This window comes from Neolamprologus brichardi, chromosome 5 (assembly GCF_056152115.1).
Source record: "Neolamprologus brichardi isolate AB-2024 chromosome 5, ASM5615211v1, whole genome shotgun sequence".
Taxonomy (NCBI): domain Eukaryota; kingdom Metazoa; phylum Chordata; class Actinopteri; order Cichliformes; family Cichlidae; genus Neolamprologus; species Neolamprologus brichardi.
This window is the reverse complement of record NC_142108.1, coordinates 25,260,161-25,279,453: the sequence shown is the minus strand read 5'-3', so window position 1 is coordinate 25,279,453 and position 19,293 is coordinate 25,260,161. Positions and strand designations below refer to the sequence as shown.

Here is a 19,293-nt window from a genome sequence, read left to right as displayed (position 1 = left end):
ATACTGTATGCATCATTGTGAGTCAGGCAATCCAGTGATTTCCCTCTAGAACTGTATCAGCAGAAGCACTTCATACTTGACATTACCTCGTCATTATCTGTGACATGTCATCTGGCATCTAAATGTTATAACGTCACAGTATCTCCCACTCAATGTCGTGTTTGGATGAAGTGCAAGCATGACATTATCGCAGGCGTAATGACATAATAGTAATGAGTTTACTTTCTCCACCACCCTTGAGTGGTTTTCCCCATGGTCTGATCATAATCAAAGGCAACTTACCAGTTGGGTGACTCAGTAACTGGAACATCTGTCAAAGAGAGCAAAACAGCAAGCATGAGGCAAATTATTCCGAAGAAAATGAAGCACTGCGTAAAAACTTTAAAATGAAACTTTACCACATGATAAAAAGACATTTTGTGACTCTGGTGTATTTATTATTTATTTACTACTCGTATGCAGAAATTTTCATAAACTAAATTTGTCTTTAGAATTTAAATAAACTCATGAGTGTTACTAGAAGTGAAGCAATATGTGTATAACCCACAGCTAAAAGTGATTTGCATGATTGTAATGTATTGTGATGGCATATGTTCTGTACAAAAAAAAGGTGCCCTTAATCAAAGGCTACAATCAATCTACTTTGGCACCTTTCACAAAAGCTTGAGTCATCGAAGTGAGGGAAGAATCTACATTTTAGCTGCGCTCAGCCCTAGATTACATAAGACCTCCACTACACACTGTTATCGACACTCAGAATTCCCCTACGCATCTCACAGCCCACTTAACGGATTACCACACATACTTGCTAAAAAAGCTTTTTAATTAAGGACTAATCACTCCACTTTGTCCAACAGAACTTCCCCAAGACCTAAATCTCCCTCTTTATCTGAGCATGTAATTACCAGGGCCTATTTGGCAACATTAGCCAGGTAGTAAATATCAGAGTTCATACGCCTTTTTCAGGGTCAAATTCAAGCTTTTTAAGCACTTTCAAGGTCCCTTTTCAAACTTTTCCAGCACAGGCCTCAGTGTGAGCTTGAAGACATTTATAATGTTTAAGTAGTTTAATGTGTAGGTGCTGATGATAAACACATTTTGAATGAAAGCCGGGGAACTTTGGTAGCACAGAAACAAGTGGCTATTCTTTGTGACCATATGGATCGCTCCCTCATATTACCATCATTTCACCCAAAGGCACCAAGTTAATACTCAAAAAAGCTGTACAAACAAATATAAACAGTACTTGGTGACAACTTTGCTTTTAGCCTTTAACCCTCTGGGGTCCAGGGTATAACTGGCCGTTTTTGACTACTTTTGATTTGGCCTCTATATTTCACCTTTAAAAACTGTTTATCTTGCCAATCTGTTATTTTCTCATTTTGACAAACTGTATCAGCACAATTTATCTAAATTCAGACAAAATTTAAAATACGAGTAGAAAGTGATATTTTTTACTGTAAAAACCACAAGCATGTTTAACGAATCATTTTGATTACTTGAAATGCAAATACAAATTGTACACTTTTAAAAAATATGCACAAGTTTTGCAAACAACAAAGTTATATGGTACTATTTACCTAAAAATGCAGCCAAGGCTCAGACGTTTTTTATATAACCATTTAAAACTATGTACAGAACAATCAGGTGTTCTGCATCAAATAAGAAGGCACACAAATTATCTATGCAACTCCAAAAAATAGTTTGTGTCCACTATAAGACAGATGAGAACAGCACAGGGATAAACCTGCAGGTCTGACAGCAGGTGTGTCACTCAGCGTTTACACTGCAATCTGCCTTTGGTGGCTTTTTTGCAGCAACTGTGACATTCACTAGTAGAACTGACACACAAAACAAAACAACGACTACACTACACACTAACTACACAAGACAACACACTAACTTGAGACTACAAACACGGGAAACGTCACAAATCTCTCACGTATCAAAACTCTCACTCTCTTTCGATCACTCCTAAAACTTCCGCCTCTTCCCAAACAACCAAATGCCACGATGCCATATCATTTTTTGATTGGTCGTTTCTTTTTTCACTCACAAGCAAAGCGTGTTTGCTAGCACTCTCCTTAGAAAATGCAATTTTAACCGTTTCTTCCCGGAGTAAACGCCACTGTTGTATTCAGAAAAAAAACATCGGTTTTACATGGCCTATCAACACAATTTAAAAACAGGTATATAGTTTGAAGTCCGCATGTTTGACCCAAGTTGAAATGGAGACCCTGGGTCTGTCAACCCCAGAGGGTTAACCAGAAAGCCTTAAATTGGCTAGTTATGTATCTGGTAGGGGTGCAACCATACACAAAATTCACGGTTTGGTTCGGTTCGATACTTTGGTGTCACAGTGCGATATTTTTTCGATACAAAAAAAAATGTTCATGCCTTTTTAATTTGTCATTTATTAAAATTATAAATATATATATTTAACTCAAAAGTACAGTTTTTAAATTTAATGTTGCTGAAACAACAAAGTAATAAAAATAAATCTATCTGATCAAGGAATCACTCATCTTTGGAAAAGAGAGTTTATTACAGAGAAATGGCTCTTTCCAAAATAAAAGCTATACTATACGCTTCTTCTGGGCTATATTCTCAGCACCATATTAAACATATCAGGTCCCCATAAGGAGAATCATGTGCTAACGGCTGTCTAAATGACTCGAGTAAAGTTTGCAGCATGCGTGCTTGTTGTTTTTGTCTGCTTCCACTTGTCTTTGCACTAGGATGATGTCAGAGTAAATGTGCAGTCATATTCGTTGTGTTCCCACTAGTGCTGTCAGCATTAATCTGAAATGACGTTAACGCCACAACACGGCAAATCTCCGTTAACGAGCTACCGCGGATGGCCCCGTGCGTGGGGCTGGACGGCCAACACGTTAACGAGCTACCTGCGCTAACCACTAGTTCCCACCAATGTAATTAAGCATTGCCTGGCACATCTGACATACTGTTTTACTTTTGTCCATGACGCGCTTACCTTCAGGGTCATACCTCATATGAAAACCAAAATAGTTCCAAACGCCAGATCTGAATGAGAGTGGGGGAGGTTCAATTTGCCATGTTGCAATGACAGCTTAACTTCTGTCTCGCTAGCTTGCCCTGCACTCAGTGAATCTGCGTTCGACTACTCCGCCTAGGCTGCACTGTCGAGCACAGATCCACTGAGCGCTCAACACAGACAGCATCGTCAGAATGAAAGTTGAGAAAATAAATTAAAAATTTTGTATTGTTTGATGCATATGCATACCGAACCGAAAGCGCTGTATCTAACGGTTCAATATCGATATGAGTATTGTTGCACCCCTAGTATCTGGCTAATGTTACTTTTACATTTTGCGACTCATTTTATTTCTCTATCTGATAAGAAAACTATTCAATCAGATAGTTATTTGTGGTGAATGAAATACAGTTACACTTTCAAGCACTTTTAAGCACCACATCTGTAATTCAAGCACTTTTCAAACCTTGAAAAGACAACATTAAAATTCAAGCATGTTCAAGGATTTCAAGCACCCATACGAACCCTGAAATATATCATACTTATATCTACATAAGTTGATCCAATTAAGAGGAAAGTTAACTCTGCTCTCTAACGCCTGTCTGCTTCGGGCAACAATTAAATCCTTTTAAGGAGAGATTAAATCCACAAGCAACTGGTTGAAGTCACTGAGACTCTGTCTTGCTACAGAAAACAGATCAGATCACATTAAGTGATGAAAAATCACATTTACATCTCAGCTTACCTGAGATGAGCTATTAGGCAGTGGCATAGTAGGTGCAGTTCACCGTTATGCCCAGGGGCAGTTTAATGGAAGTTGCGTAATATAACACAGGGCTGGAGCTTGTGGGTTTCACAGGTGAAAATTATCAAAACAGTAACCTTCACTTTTGTCGTTAAGAAAGCTCCATTTTATTCCATTTGTACTTTCAGTTGTACTTTTAACAGAGTTTTGTAACCAGAATAGGTATCATTTTGATGACTTGAAACCCCTGTACAGCCAACCACACAGTCATTTTCACTTATACTGCTGACTTTATTCTATTTCATACTTCTACCTCACTACATTTGACAGACATTTATTTGCTTTTTAGACCAAAAGACAGGAGGATGTAAAACTTTGAGTGCAAAGCTTTGGATGCTTATTAAAAACACTTTTTAGAAATTATACAGTATTTCCACATCTGGAATTTTTTACATGAGTATTATAATCCATCCACCCATCCATTCATTCTCTTCTACTTATCTAATTCAGGGTCATGGAGGGTTGTGTGCCTACCCCAGCTGTATTGTAATCTAGTATTAAGAAAACATAACAATGAAAACAGACTAAGTACTATTATGAAGGTGGTAAATCTATGATGTAGGTTACACAGTCATCGTGTTTGCAAAAGATTCTTGGGAGAAGCCAGGAGGAGAAACACCCAGCCTCAGGGAGCAGATATTACACCAGATGCCCATCCCGAGGAAGGGAAAAAAAGTCTGTGCCAAATCACACATGTGATTCATGTCCTGTCATAACCCCTTGGGAAACAAAGGGGCAGCTGAAAGTACCTACCGACTCTGTGTAATTCACTGAAGTCCTTAACGTCAATAATAGCAAAACAGCAAATATGAGGCAAATTATTAAAGAAAATGAAGCACATATGTACAGAAATAGAACTGTAAGATAAATATGCACAAATAACCACTGCATGCTGACAGAGAAGCTCTCTTCACCTATACTGATGAATTTTACTAATAAAAAGGAAACATACCTAGGGCTCGTCCGGGATTTGAACCCGGGACCTCTCGCACCCTAAGCGAGAATCATACCCCTAGACCAACGAGCCAAGTGTATTGCAATGCTGCTCAGGCTAGAGGTGCGTAGAGAGTGCTCTGGGTGTCACGTTACCTGTTTACGGGACACAATGTATAAAAAAGTAGCTTTGCGCATCTCTTACCGTGACAGTCTTTTACTACCTTAAAAGCCGATGACCGCTAACTGCTGTCCATGAACTAGTTTATGCGGCTGCCAAGTGCTGAGTTTAAGTAACGTCATATCTAACTATGCCAGTTAGTTTCGTCAATAATTTCAGGACATGGATTGGATTACTATTTTTTTGTCGATGCCTACACGAGTAAATTACTTATTTTAGATATTTCTGTTCATATCCGTTTGTTTACCTGTGTCCATTTTAGAGGCTGTACGAGAATGGCTAGCCTTACCGCGTGCCCAATAAAGCTGTTGATGCAGGGTTGTACATTGATGAAAAGACAGTTCGCAAAAAGCAAAAAACAAGGAATATAACTTCCGTAAAGAGCAAGTTAACAGCTACCCACACGATCGCCGCCCTTGCGGTAGCTCGTTGCCGTGAATGCAATCACATACTGTTATTATGCAAAGGTGGATTGTGTCTGCAGGCTGCTGTTGCTCTGTGACAAGCGTCGGCATGTTGGCTGGCGGTTTGTTAACATTTGAGGAGTGCCAAACATGCGGCTGGAGTCCACAACTAGGGTCCACTTTGGATGGCTAGCATTACGTTTTAATAAAATGAATATCTTCATCTTTTGTGCTGCTGCCAGCATTGCTGTGCAGGTGTGAAAATGTCTGGAAAATTATAAGTAATTCTAGATCTAGACAAGTTGTTTGAAGCACAAAGACTGTAATTGTCAGTTTTTGTGCCTCTCCACTGTGAAACTTACATTGTACCGCATGGCAGTAGGCTCTCAGGCTGTTCATCATCTGTTTTGTAAATGGAAACTGCCTTAAATCAGAAGATAATTTTACAGGAAATAGCCTAATACTTTCTGATGCCTTGGGAATTTTTAAGCAAGCTGAGCAAGAGCGGCCTTTCACTGGGTTTTTTAATAAAATCCTCTTCTTAAATTAAAAAAAATGGAAGGAAAAAAGGCATTTCTGAAGGTTATTTTTCTTAATATATGGTATTGCACAATCATTTCAATCGAGACTGACTTGGACTGTATGTAGTCCATCAACCAAAGTGAGTATGAAATCCCATGGTTTTATCTGTTTGATGTGTGGCTTTGATATGTTTGATAGAGTTAAGTTTTGTAGTGGAAGATAAAAACGTGAGTAAATGGGTGGTCTTAAAAGGATTTCAAAGGGACTATCTGTTTCAGTTCAAATGTAAAACTGGCAAATCCCTTGACATTTAAAAATATCTAAAAAATAAATAAATAAATAAATAGCACATCTGTTTACTATAAATAACTTTTTAAAGAAGATTGCTGACTTTTCTCCTTAAAAATATAATAACGATAATCGCACAGCCCCCAGTGTACACATTAGATTGGCCAATTATTTACGCTGTTTTGTAGAATTTATTTATTATTTTACAAAATACATAACTAAGAAGCCACATGAGCATTTGCCTGATACCCCTTTTACTTCTGGACACTAGTTACCTGTGGCAGAAACTGAAACTGGATCCTTGGTGGCAACGCTGTCTGGTCCAGCAGAAGGTGAAGTTGTAGGAAGCAGTGTGCTGTCAGTAAATGTTTGCGAGACGCTGCCTGATGTCACGTTGTCTTCATGCTTTGATGCTTGGACAGGTTTGACACAGTCTATGACCGTCTTACTGTCTTCCTGAAGTTTATCCTCATCTGTACTGTCATCAAACTCAAACTCTTCTCCTTGCTCCTCGTCATCATCCTCTCCATCCTCTTTTAGCAGTTGCTGAGACACCACAGTAGACATAATCGCTGAAAAAGAGTGAAACGTCTAGTGTAAATGGTTTTGTTTATAGCATTTTCATAACAGATGATAACTTAGAGAACAAAACAAGAAAAAGTATCGTGTCCACGTAATCAAAAAAGATCTCAGCATTGAAAAAGATAAGGTTACTTGACGCACTGAATGACAGGGTGATAATACACTCCAAGTAGAAAGCAGAGAAAAGGTGGTGGTTATATCACCCCAAGTCTAATAATAAGCTGCTCCATCACAAAACATTGTGCAGACATTAAATATGTTGTTTCAACTCTCATCACTGCAATTTTAATACCAGGATCAAGGCAAAAAGGTAAATAAGCTCGAAGACTGGAATGTCGTCTTAACTTTGCAAACATACCAAAGCTGCTTAAGAGACACAAAGAAGTAGGAGATAAAGATCTCTGTTGTACTAAACAACACCAATCCGGAAAAAATGAACTTTTAACCTTGCAGTGTGTTCAGAACAAAAGGATGAACAGTGGACTTTTTTTGTAGAAATAAGATTCATGTACACTTTTTTAAATACTAAGGAAATGAAGGCATTCACACAACAGATAACAGTTTTATGAATGCATAGAGAACACTGTAAGAAGAAGCCGAATTCATCTTGTCTTCTCAATAAATACATTATGATTTTAGAATCTTTCATACTGGTACACATAATAAAGGCCATTTCATTGTGATTTTGCAATCGCACTTTCAAAATTGTGTTTTATTTTGTTGTTTTATAATTTCTATGACACACATTCCCACAAGGTACTAAATTGCTCCACACAATTATTAAATATGTTGTACTTACTCCATTTCGGCCCATTTTAGTGCACCAATCCTGAACCCAACATCTGCTTTGCATTTTGATTAGCACCAAACTGCTTCCAGTGCTGGAACTGGGATTAGGGGGGCAGTTTGTCAGACTGCTTTTGGAAAATGACAGCTAAACACGGGATGCACGGGAACACAGCCATGAAACATGTTGCTTGAGGATTGTAAAAAATCATTGTGAGCAATTTTGTTTGACCTGGATACAAGGGTAATGTCTGTTATGGCTCTCATTAGCTTTTACTGCATGCTGACAGCTCAATTTGGATGATGTTTATTTGTGCTGTGCTTCTGGTTTAGTGATGGCTTTCAATCCTAAAGCAAATGTGTTTGAAGAGTAGGTTCATTAGTTTTCATTTTGATCTTAAAACACCAATAACATACCAACATGAACACTAGAGTGTTATTTTGTTCTTTCTTCTGTCCATTTTCCTTTTCGGGTAATTAAAATAACACAAAATAACTGAATGTGTTTTTAAGTTGGTGTTTTATTATAGTTCACTCTTTGCATTGCTGCTAAAAAAAAGGAAAAACATTGCTTCTGGGAACACAGGATATACTGCAGAGGAAGGCCGTAGACTAACTTAAGAAGCTATCGTGTTGATTCATCTGACTTACCTCATGTTAGTGTTAGATAAAGTTAAGCATGCATTTTTGTAGAGACTGGAAATGGTGATTTTGGAAGTGTTTTTTAAGGAACACAAGGACTGATTCAAGTTCCCAAAACTTAACAATAGTTTTAGGAAAATGTTGGAATATTGCGAACATTTGTGGGTATTTAAATGAACATAAAACAAAACAATTTAATAGAGAGCACAAGCCTTTCCTCAGAAACTGGTTCTCTGCTTGTTAACAACTGCATGCCAACACAGCCTTTGACCTCTTTCACAACCTCTGTACCACATACACAGTTTCTCCATTCGGCCCACTCCCTGGTCAACTCAACAATGACTCTTTTGTGGATGAAAAAACTTCTGTTCTGTCCTCCAAAAGCATTGTTTCTACATTCGTCACTGCGGTGAGGTACTGATTAATTCACTAGACATTTGGATTATGGCTGTGTAGCCTATGGCTGTATCTCTTTGTAAAAGAAAGGAGAAATTTTTTAAGGAAAGAAGCAGGAATGCATGAATGTTTCAATAGGGTTTGTGCAATATCACAGTATTGCATTATGCTGGTGTATTTAGAAATCCCTTTTAAAAACATTTTTTTAAAAGACCCTCCTCTTTCTACTAAATTGATACTGGATTCCATGACCTGTATTAAGGTCACGTAATGTACATTCCTACATAAAAATGCCATCCGAGGGATGGTGGTGGAAAATTTAACCAAGCCTAGCTACCTGTTGAAATGTGAGACTGTGAGAATTAAAGTGTACCTAATAAAATTTGGGGGGGTATTCTGAGTGATAAAGGTGAGCTAGCCAACACAGATACTGTTTTGTGGACTATTTTAGAAAGCTGCGACTAAAGAGAGTAAAACCTCACAGGGAGAGAGAAAGGAGACTTACACTGATAGTGTCACTTACATTCACACATGCACACTCGACCACTTCTGGGCGTTACACACAAATACAAAAAATACAAGCAGAAAAAAAACATTATAAAACCACATCAGGAACCATTATGCAACCACACACATTTTCTCAAGGTGCAGAAGTCAGCTAATAAACGCACCACACACTGGAACAGTTGGGGTCACTGACTGTCAGCAAAGAATCTCTTCAACACTTTTCCGTTTGTTTGACAATTTTTAAGTGAGATCATGTTTTAAAGCTACGGCTTCATGAGCTGATGAATGACCTCTTATGAGAGGTACTTCCCAAAGTTTGAATTGCATACACTCATGTTCTCCAAAATCAGTGTCTTCCTAAGTTAAGCTAAGTGATAGCACTGAGCTACTATTACCCCAAATAATGAACATGAGCTGGGTTGTTACTGCAATAACTTATCAGCAATGGTGTTTATTTTTTTCTTTATGAAACTGAATGTCTTAGTATTATTTACAGTTGAAAAAGTATGTCAGCAGAATTCAGCTGAGTGGTCAACAGTGACCCTTTTGGAAAGGCTTGGACAGACCACCCCATTATACTTTTCAGTATTCTTGTTTATAGCTATAATGGGGGAGGGGAACTGTTGGGGTACAGTGCCAGACATTGACTGTAGCACTTGATAACATAATTAGTTTAATAGGGCTGTGCGATATGACCAAAATCTCATATTCCGATATAAGAATTACGATAACGATATAAATCACAAAAATGTAACATTTTCTGTAAATTCTGTGAATCTCGGGCAGCTCGTCTTGCGGGAAGTGTTTCCAGCTGCGTGTCATGTAGCTGGAGTCGAGTGTTTTAACAGATGCATGAAACTATACATTTTTAGACATAAGTTGTAACGGCCGCCGTTTTCTTTGTGAGTATTTATTACACGGCGTGCTGCGGGGAAAAGTCTGTCCTAACGTTTGAGTCTAAGGTTTATTTTTTAGCACCTGGCGGCTCTTTTTTTAATTCTCATCCGTAAATCTGCTCTTTCACGTGATTCAGTTTATTTTGAAAAGTCTCAACAGGATCTTGAGCTTTATTGTGAAAGGTTTATGTGGAACATAAACAAGCGGACACGCGATGGTGTTACCGTCGTTGTTGCTAACCACAACGCATAAAAACGGGCGCTTGTCTGTCCGTAGTGTGGTTATATAAAATATAAGAGAAAGAGAGAACTTTAAGAAATTAATATAGCCACTACAGTGACCATCAAAACAATGAAAAAATATTGCCGTAAACAGTTTATTTTGCGACACCACGAAACAAACGATAGCGTAAAATGAAACGATAGATGTTTTTATATCGTCATCCGATATATATCATTATAACAGCCCTATAGTTTAACATAGTAGCCTATCTGGTGTCAGCTAGCCAAGTAGCAAAGTTCAATCATTTAGTCTGCCCACTGTTCATACCTTTCCTTCATACTGGTTCCTTTTATTTATGTATTTATTTATTTAGGTGAATGTAAATTTCACCATCTTTATCATACACATGCCAGACTGAAATGTCAGTAAGGTAAAAATATAAAATATTGAAAAAATAAACATCAGCCAAGCTTAACACTAAGTTTACTGGAAAGTTTCTGCTGTTGTGCTTCCACAGATAAAAGCCTTACTGGATGGAGAATCATTCTCATTTCTTCACTATAGACTTGGTCTGAGCCAACACATGAATGACAATGGAAATATTGATGTTTATGAATTATTTCAAGACAACAGGATAGCTGGTGGTTTAAACAAAGGTTCTGCTTGTGAATGCTAATAGAAAACCGCAACCCAGAATCTTTAACTTGAAATAGCCCCCTCAGAATTAAAATGGCAGGTATTCTGAGCAAACTTTCTTTGAAAGAAAGCATTTGGACAAGCCATCAAAAAGATTCAAGCTTAGAAAAATAAAGAGCCCCAGGAGTGGTTCTGTGTGAAAGCTATTCTTGTGGGGAAAATGAGATACATCACAGAATAGAGATGAAACCAACTCCTACACACCCTGTCCCTGACCTACATAGGGCTCTGAAAACTCCCTCACTGTGCACCAAATGTGGTAATGAGAGGAGGGATGTATGTGTACAGGGAAAGTGCAAAATGCGTGTCTTTTTTAGGCTGTGCCAGGACACACATTTACAGAGTACCTTGTAGCTGAAACCTTGTCGTACTTTAAATGTGGCAGTTGTTGGATTTGCATATTTCGTATTGTTCTCTTCTGCATTTTATTTCCATTCAAAGTGTGCTGTCTTTGATTACTGAGTGAAATCTTGTGGGTCCCTGGCATCCAATTTGTGCTCCACGATTCCATCTCATCTCTCTATTGCAGTTTACTTAACAACTTGACAAAGCAGTAAGGGTGCGTAATTTTCTTTAAAAATGAAATTAAATCACAGAGTTTAAAGTTAGAGGACAAAAAACAACTGCTGGGCTTCATATTTAGTACTAGACCAAATACAGATAAACCTCAGAGCCAACAGTCAGTGGCTGACTATATTGTACATATCTATAGACAAAAGCAAAGAACAGCAGCTGGTGATGACTGAATAAACAGCATTGGAAAGACCCAACAGAGAGTCACTGAGAGCACCACTACTTTAGGGTTTTCCTTTACAGAAAGTGGCACACAAACACTCAGTAGACAATGAGAGACTAGCAGACCATTGACAGGAACAAACAGTGCCAGGCAGAGATGATTCTGCCGCTGGCATTCCTTCCTTCTTCATCTTTTCTTCAGCATCCCGGTGGACTTCCTATCAGGAGATATAAATGTAACTTGGCCAATTTAGTAACTGCAAACAGTTCTTTGAGAACAAACGGAATATGTCTTTCTTTGGCTGTCAAAAGGCGTAACAATTTGAGTGGGAGGCTGTTCACAGACATCTGTGGATTTCATGGATTTGCTTACACATAGACTTGCCCTACCAAAGACTTTGAACCCAGAAGATAAGTCTTATTGGTTTATACTTTATGAATGATCACGAGAGATTCACAAGGCGCCTGTGCCAAAGGCCGTGTGTAATACAATAACACACTGTAAGCACAATATGATAAGAGGGCTATCTTTACAAATTTTTGATCGTTTATTCCTACTTTCTCCCAGATCTGCTGTCATGTTTTCACTGTTCAGACATATGGGGATGTATTATTCATTCAAGAACCATTTTGGCCTTCATATGTCCTCTGCTGTACAGAGATTTGGTGGTAATGTCAGCTCACAACAGCACATTTGCTGGTGATGTCACATTAATCAAGGAAACAGTAGGACTAACTGTGACTTCCCCATATCCCATTTGTTTACACAGCACAATAGTGGGCAAGACAACTGTGTCCCTTACTGTTCAAATGCTGAAGAATATCCTGATCCATGAAGTAGTTTTTTTTTTAACCAAAACAAAGTATGTTAAGTATAAAATATCTGCAAAAATGTGTAAAACTGACTGCTGTACCTGCATAGGCTTGAAATGGATTGTTGATTAATCCAAACTAGCCCAAATTACTGTAGTATCTATGTTAATTCCCTTCTCTTTTATTTTCACCTGTTCTTTTGCAAAACCATTACTGATGATTTTATATGTAATCTGGGTGTCTCTATATGCCTTGATTTACCTGTGAGGTTAATAATACGTCACCAGTTGGAGGATTTGACAGAAACATATGTAGGAAAGGTTAAGTTCAATAAGTCCTGCAGTCAGCCATTAGAAGTAAATGAAAGCAATTACTCAAAGGTCTAGAGGAACATTTTAATCAATATGGTGTTATTCACCTTACAATTCAAATGTTAGAAAACAAAGGCCCAAAGACATTGCCTGTATCAAATGTTGATATATTTCCTCCGTATACATGCTATAAAAAAGAGTTTCATTCAAGATTTGTGTAAGCACGACCTTAAACAGGTCATTCACACTCAAAAACCCTCCAGTGTGGCTGAATTAAATCAATTCTGTAAAGAAGAGTGGGCCAAAATTCCTCTGCAGTGATGTGAAAGACTCATGGCCAGTTATTGCTAACACTTGATTGCAAGGGTGCGGCACGCACATGATCCGAAGATTCAAAAAAAAAAGGAAAAAAAGTATGTGTGTGGTGCGCGTGGTGGGTCTGTCAAGCGATAGTTATGGCCAGCGCTAGCGGTCCAAGTGGAGGAGCAGAGGAGTTTGCGGTATTTAAGCAGCCCTTTCCTGCCCAATCCGACCGGGCTAAAGTTATTACAAAAGCTATTAAGGTGTTTAGCTGTAGACGGGAGGCCGTATTCCGTTGTGCAAAACACGGGGTTTGAACTGTAATGAACGCGCTTGAGCCACGCTACGCGTCCACTTTAGTGGCAAGATCGTTCCAAGCATGTATGAGCAGGAAATGTTTAACGTTATGGCTGGACTGTCCCAGGCATCTTCTGTTGCCCAACTACAAATAGGTGGATCTCCAGGGCAACGGAAAGCTACGTGACCGTGACAGCTCATTATGTCACAGCGGAGTGCGATATAATGAGCGGTATGTATTATTGTAGGGTCTACCTTACAATATAAAGCGCCTTGAGGCGACTGTTGTTGTGATTTGACACTGTATAAATAAAATAGATGCAAAGCCCTGTATTGCCCTATATTGTACGATAATTTGTTTTTATATAATTTCGTGGAATAAGTATTGAGTTTAATGTTTTTAACAGGCAAAAAATACTTCACTAAGTAAATAAGTAAATGTTTAATTTTTTTTCTTTTTTTGTTGATCCGAAAATTGATCCGATCGGTGACTTAAAACCCTTAACCGATCCGAACCGTGAGATTTCTGATCGGTTGCACCACTAGCTTTTTTCCCATAGTAAATGTGTGTTTATAAACTGGGTTTTGTATTATCTTTGTTTATGCTTGTCTAAAAGTTTGTTTGATGATCTGAAGCATGGAAGTATGACAAATATGCAAAAACTAATAAGAAACCAGGAAGAAGGTTTTTTGCATTTTAGATTCAATGTCTCCAATGTCTACTGCATATAATCATCAAAAAAGACACCCCCTTAGATTTTTCAGAGACACGCCTGAAAAATCATAAAATTTATCACAAGTGTTTCTAAATATCAAAGTTGTCTGATACATAAAGGGGAATTCTCCAGTAACATCAAATGCTCAAAAAAAAATCCCTGTGTGAAGTGCTATTATGAGCTTGTATGATGTATGCTGCAAGTGTTTTATTGATTTGTTCTTTGTCCACATTAAAGATAATACAGACTAATGCTGGAGCATCCAAATGTAGCGGGAATAATTCCCTGTTGCCAATAAAAACTCTTCAGTGGCTTTCCTCTGAGTTCCAAGTAGATGTCAGTCTCTTCTATCTGATCTTGCTCCAGGCTAGAGCGTAACAATAAAAACAGCAACTGGGACCACAGAACAACAATAGTAACTACACTTAGGTAAATCTAAAATGTCTTATGTAAACAATCTCAGACAAGTCAGTTTTTGATATGTGCAGTGACTTTCTTAGATTTCTGCAGTCTGCTGTTGCCTTTAGCATTAGATTTGACATTGTGTTTGTTTGATGTTTGCTATTGTGCACTTTAAAGTAACAAGGCAGACTGTCATTGTCAGTGACAAACAGGGGTGGCTGCTCTTTTGATGTGCCAATCAAATCAGAGATCACATATGAAAATGTGCTCCCAAATGAAAGAATGTCTTTGGTTTTCTTACGAAATCTCAAGAAGTTATTTTAATAATAGTGCAATTAAACCTTCCTGCAATTCCATTAAACATGTAATTTAATTGAAATCTTAGTTTCATTAGATCTGACAGAAAGAGACTAGTCAATACTACAGAGGTCAGGGTGCCCTAATGTTTAGTTCCTAGTGTTTCTTACGTTCCAAAATTAGATCTCTATACTTGCATAACTTAGCAGTATCAGACAGGTTGGCACATCTGTGCAGAAACAACATAGAAGTTTTTTTTTTAAAAGTATAACTAGTGAGATGTTGAAGATAAAAATAGTTTATGGGGTGAAAAGAATAGGTGCATACCTCTGTTTGGAAAAGGACACCAAGTTAATTATTTTACTCAGATTTGATGTTTTGGCTTTTTTGTCAGTACCGTCAGCAGTTCCAAATACATGAGTACATATAACATAGTTCACAGAGTACATAAAGAGACTTCAAAGTACCACCACATTGCTGCTGAATAGCTAAATTAAAGAACACAGTTGTTTTCGCACAATTACATCAGTCAAATCAAGTTAAAAAAAAATCTATTTTCCAGTTCAGCTCACCGATTGAGAAGGCAACCATATGCCATATGGCTGAAATGCAGCATGTGTTCAAGTCTTACCCACGGCCCCTTGTGCCTCATCTTCCCCTGCTCTCGCCTCCTTTCCTGTCTACTCTACACTCCAAATAAATGCAAAATCCCCCTCTTAAAAAAAATCCACTTTGAAACCAGAGGGGATCCTGTATGAGAATAATCATATTCCAAAAGACATTCTCTGTAGTGTAAAGGCTATCTAAAATTATTATTATTTCTGACTGAAACTACTAATCAAAAATTCCAAGATTGTCAGTGTCAGACCTTGAAAACCCTACCTTAATTTAACCAACACTGGTTGTTTGTCAATGCTTTATGTCAAAGCTTTTTAAACTTCACATTTCCTTTCCTGAAGCAAAAACAAGATAAAAAGATATTCCCACACTAAGAGAATTTTTGAGTGAGTGCCAGCATTATCTTTGTGTTGACACTTACTGTGACCGATAAAGGTTAGTATATCAAAAGATAACAATTATAAAAAAATTCAATTTTACTGAATTTCAAACAAATGTTTCCTTATGGCTCAAAAGTTTAATTGCACTTCTATTCTATCCTATTTATATGATGCCAAATCATAATAATAGTTGCCTCGAGGCACTTAATATTGCAGGGAAAGACACTTCAATAACACAGAAAAAGCCACAACAATTAAAGGACCCCCTATTAACAAACACTTGGTGACAGTGAGAAGGAAAAACTCCCTTTTAACACGAAGTAACCTTTGGCAGAACCAGCCACAGGGAGGGACAGCTATCTGCCACGTCCGGTCGGGGTTGAGGGGAGGAAGACTGGACAAAAGCCAGACTGTGGAAGTGAGCCTGAGTTTAACAACTAATGATTAAATGCATAAACACAGAGTTATGCAGCTCAAAGTAACAGGGCAAACTTTCATTGTCAGAGTGTATAAACACAGAAAGTGAAAAGAGGTGAACGAATAACAAACACTCAGGGCATCATGGGAAGCTGCCAACAGCCTGAGCCAATTGCGGCATAACTAAGGAAGGATTCAGGGTCACCTGATCCAACTACGGTTAGGTCTATAAATATTTGGGCAGAGACAACTTTTTTTATAATTTTGGTTCTGTACGTTATCACAATGAATTTTAAATGAAACAACTCATATATATAGTTGAAATGCAGACTTTCAGCTTTAATTTAGAGGGTGGAACAAAAAGATTGCATAAAAATATAACCAACTAAAGCATTTTAAACACAACCCCTTCCTTTTAGGGGCTCAAAGGTAGTTGGACAAATTTGCTGTCTATTTGTAAGCCTTTCTGTCCAAAGTTTAGGCTCCAACAAGAGAAATGGATGCTCATTAAGATCAGATGCCTGACTTGGCCATTCAAGAATATTCCACTTGTTTGCTTTAATAAACTCCTGGGTTCCTTTGGCTGTATGTTTTGGGTAATTGTCTGTATAATCTATCTGTATAATGAAACACCACCCAATCATTTTGACTGCATATTTCTGGAGTTTAGTGTTGTTCACTTGGTTGGCTGTTGTAAAGGGATTTCTCTTCATCATGGAAATGATTCTGCGATCTTCCACCACTGCTGTCTTCCGTGGACGTTTGGGTCTTTTTGCATTGCTGAGTACACCAGTGCTTGCTTTCTTTCTTAGGATGTACAAAACTGTAGATTTTGCCTCTCCTAATATTCTCAGATGGATTTTTTTTCTGTTTCTGTTTTTCTGTCCGTTAGCAGCTTAAGAAAAGCTTGTTTCACCCACACAGAGAACTACTTTGACTGCATGTTGTCTGTTTACAGCAAAACCTTCCAGATGCAAGTGCCACACCTCAAATTAACTCCAGGCCCTTTATTTGTTCAATTGACAATGACATAACGAAGGAATTGCCCACACCTGCCCATGAAATTGCCTTTTGCGTCCAATTACTTTTGGTGCCTTTAAAAAGAGTGGCACATGTTAAGGAGCTGAAACTCCTGAACCCTTCCATTTGAATGTGGATACCCTCAAATAAAAGCTGCGCCTACACATTATGTCCATTATATAACTATAATTGGAATATGTTTCCGTAAACAGGTAAAAATTAAACTTTTGTCAGTGTCCAAATATATATGGGTCTAACTGTACTTTAATAAAAAAGTAGAGATGGTGTCTTGTAAACCCATTCAGTTGTAATTCAGAATATGCCATGATGGACCTGGACAGCTTGCCAGTACATTATAAGGGCTAACACAGAGGGACAACGAACCATTCACACTCACATTCAGAAAAATAGTCAGTTCAGAATCACTAACTAACCTACTAAACATGTTGTTGGCTAATGAAGGCTAATGAAGGCTAATGAATTTTGTTAAGTTGACTTGGCTTTAGAATTTGTTATCAAAAAGAGCTAACAGGAAATACGATAAGACATGTTTGGGTAACATGACATTAATGTGACTACAAAATACTTCAGATAAGCTTCTACATCCAAACAGTTCTGAATGTGTTCTACTAGTTAATTATCTAATTCTTGACTACATCCCAGGGGAATGTAGTCAGTGTGTGATACAGTACACCGGTAAACATTTGGGAGGCGTGTACCCACTATCAAATGGCTTATTGTTAAGTTCAGTCTGAAGGCCTTACATGTGTACACTGTGTGAGTGCATGTGTGCAAGTTTCATGGGTGAATGTTTGGCAAAATCAAGAGGGTGTCCACTGATAGTAAAGTCTTTGTGGTAGTTTAAAGACATGCATGAATGGATTTCTAATGTCTGTTGGAAGTGCTGGACTGTGACTAAGGAGAAAAAAAAATCGGATACAGTGAGCCCATAGAGTTTCTTTAAAAAAAAATGCCTTGGACATCCGGCCAGTGAAGCACAAACAGAGCCCTAGCACAAAATGCAAATTAGTTGGTCAGAGGTCCCTTAGGCCCCCCAACTCCAACCCTCCACCCTCCTGTGTCCCCTTTCTATTCTGCTGAGAGTATAGAGGCAGTGTGAAATCCATCCTAGAAGGGGCCATTGTACGCCGGGAAGCAACCGTCAAACTGGAATGGTTTAGGCCGGGATCAGGCCTCTTTTTTATAGCTAAAGGCACTGGAGAAGTGTGCAAAAAAAAAAAAAAAAACAGCCAGTAGGTGTTTTGGGTCTAGGTTGAGCCACCAATCCCTCTCTCATCCTTTCTGGTGTCTGTCTCTGAAATTGCTATCATAACAAGGCCTCATCCTCTGTATCCCTGCTGGCTATTTGAGGCAGGCTCAGGTTTAATCGTCCATGATGGTGTGTACTCTGCCAAAGGGCCACACAGGTATCTACCATTCCCATCCTTTGCTCTTCTCCTCCACATTTTCTTGTCCATTCAGCTGCCCTTCTAAGTGCCGGACTGAGAGACAGAGAGGCACAAACCAGCACACCCACCCCCAACTCCACTCCATCAATAACCCTCTTGGACAAAGCTGCAGTCTTTGCAACATGCTAACCATGCTGAGAGTGGGGAGTGAGAAGGAGAAGAGACAGAATAAAAGGATAAAAAATAAGACAAGGAAAGGGGGAACCTATTTGGAACACAACAAATATGCCTCTCACCTCCTTGTCCTCAGTAGTGTGTCCTCCGAGAAGCTTCAGGCACTCCCTGATGACCCTTTAATCCTGGTAGCCTCCCATAAACTCTCAGCTTTTACCACAGCTCCAGTCCCAGCACACTCATCTTTATAGTCTCCTGTGAGGGCTGCAAGTGGCTAAACACAGATTGGAAATCTCCTGTCCTGTTTACTTTCCCACAACTTCTCCCCTGCACCGTGTGTACAGTTCTAGATGAGGTAACCTTCTTTGCTCCCTCCCCTTTTTCGCTGCCTCTCTTGGCTGCCTGGTTCGGTTCCTCCCTCTGTCTCCCCTCTCTTTTTTTATTGCCCCCACCGGCCACCCCTCAGCTCATCCAGTTTCATTTTGTCCTTTCTTTGGTTTTTCTCCCTCCTCCCACTCTCCAGACCCCTG

General features: G+C 38.7%; 1 protein-coding gene and 1 non-coding gene across 4 annotated transcripts in view; both read right to left on the bottom strand.

Annotated features, from left to right (window-relative positions):
* Window positions 1-19,293, bottom strand: part of arhgef10la (Rho guanine nucleotide exchange factor 10 like a) — a 114,027-nt gene extending 94,734 nt beyond the window's left edge. For all 3 annotated transcript variants that reach the window (XM_006782919.3, XM_006782921.3, XM_006782920.3), the window contains exons 1-3: window positions 18,886-19,293; window positions 6,422-6,718; window positions 283-310 (exon numbers count right to left, since the gene is read on the bottom strand). In XM_006782919.3, coding sequence (XP_006782982.1) covers window positions 283-310; window positions 6,422-6,713 — 320 coding nt within the window. In that variant the 5' untranslated portion in view covers window positions 6,714-6,718; window positions 18,886-19,293. The remainder of the gene's footprint in view (window positions 1-282; window positions 311-6,421; window positions 6,719-18,885) is intronic.
* Window positions 4,774-4,845, bottom strand: trnap-agg (transfer RNA proline (anticodon AGG)). Its single transcript has one exon. It is a non-coding gene; the product is annotated as a tRNA-Pro (tRNA).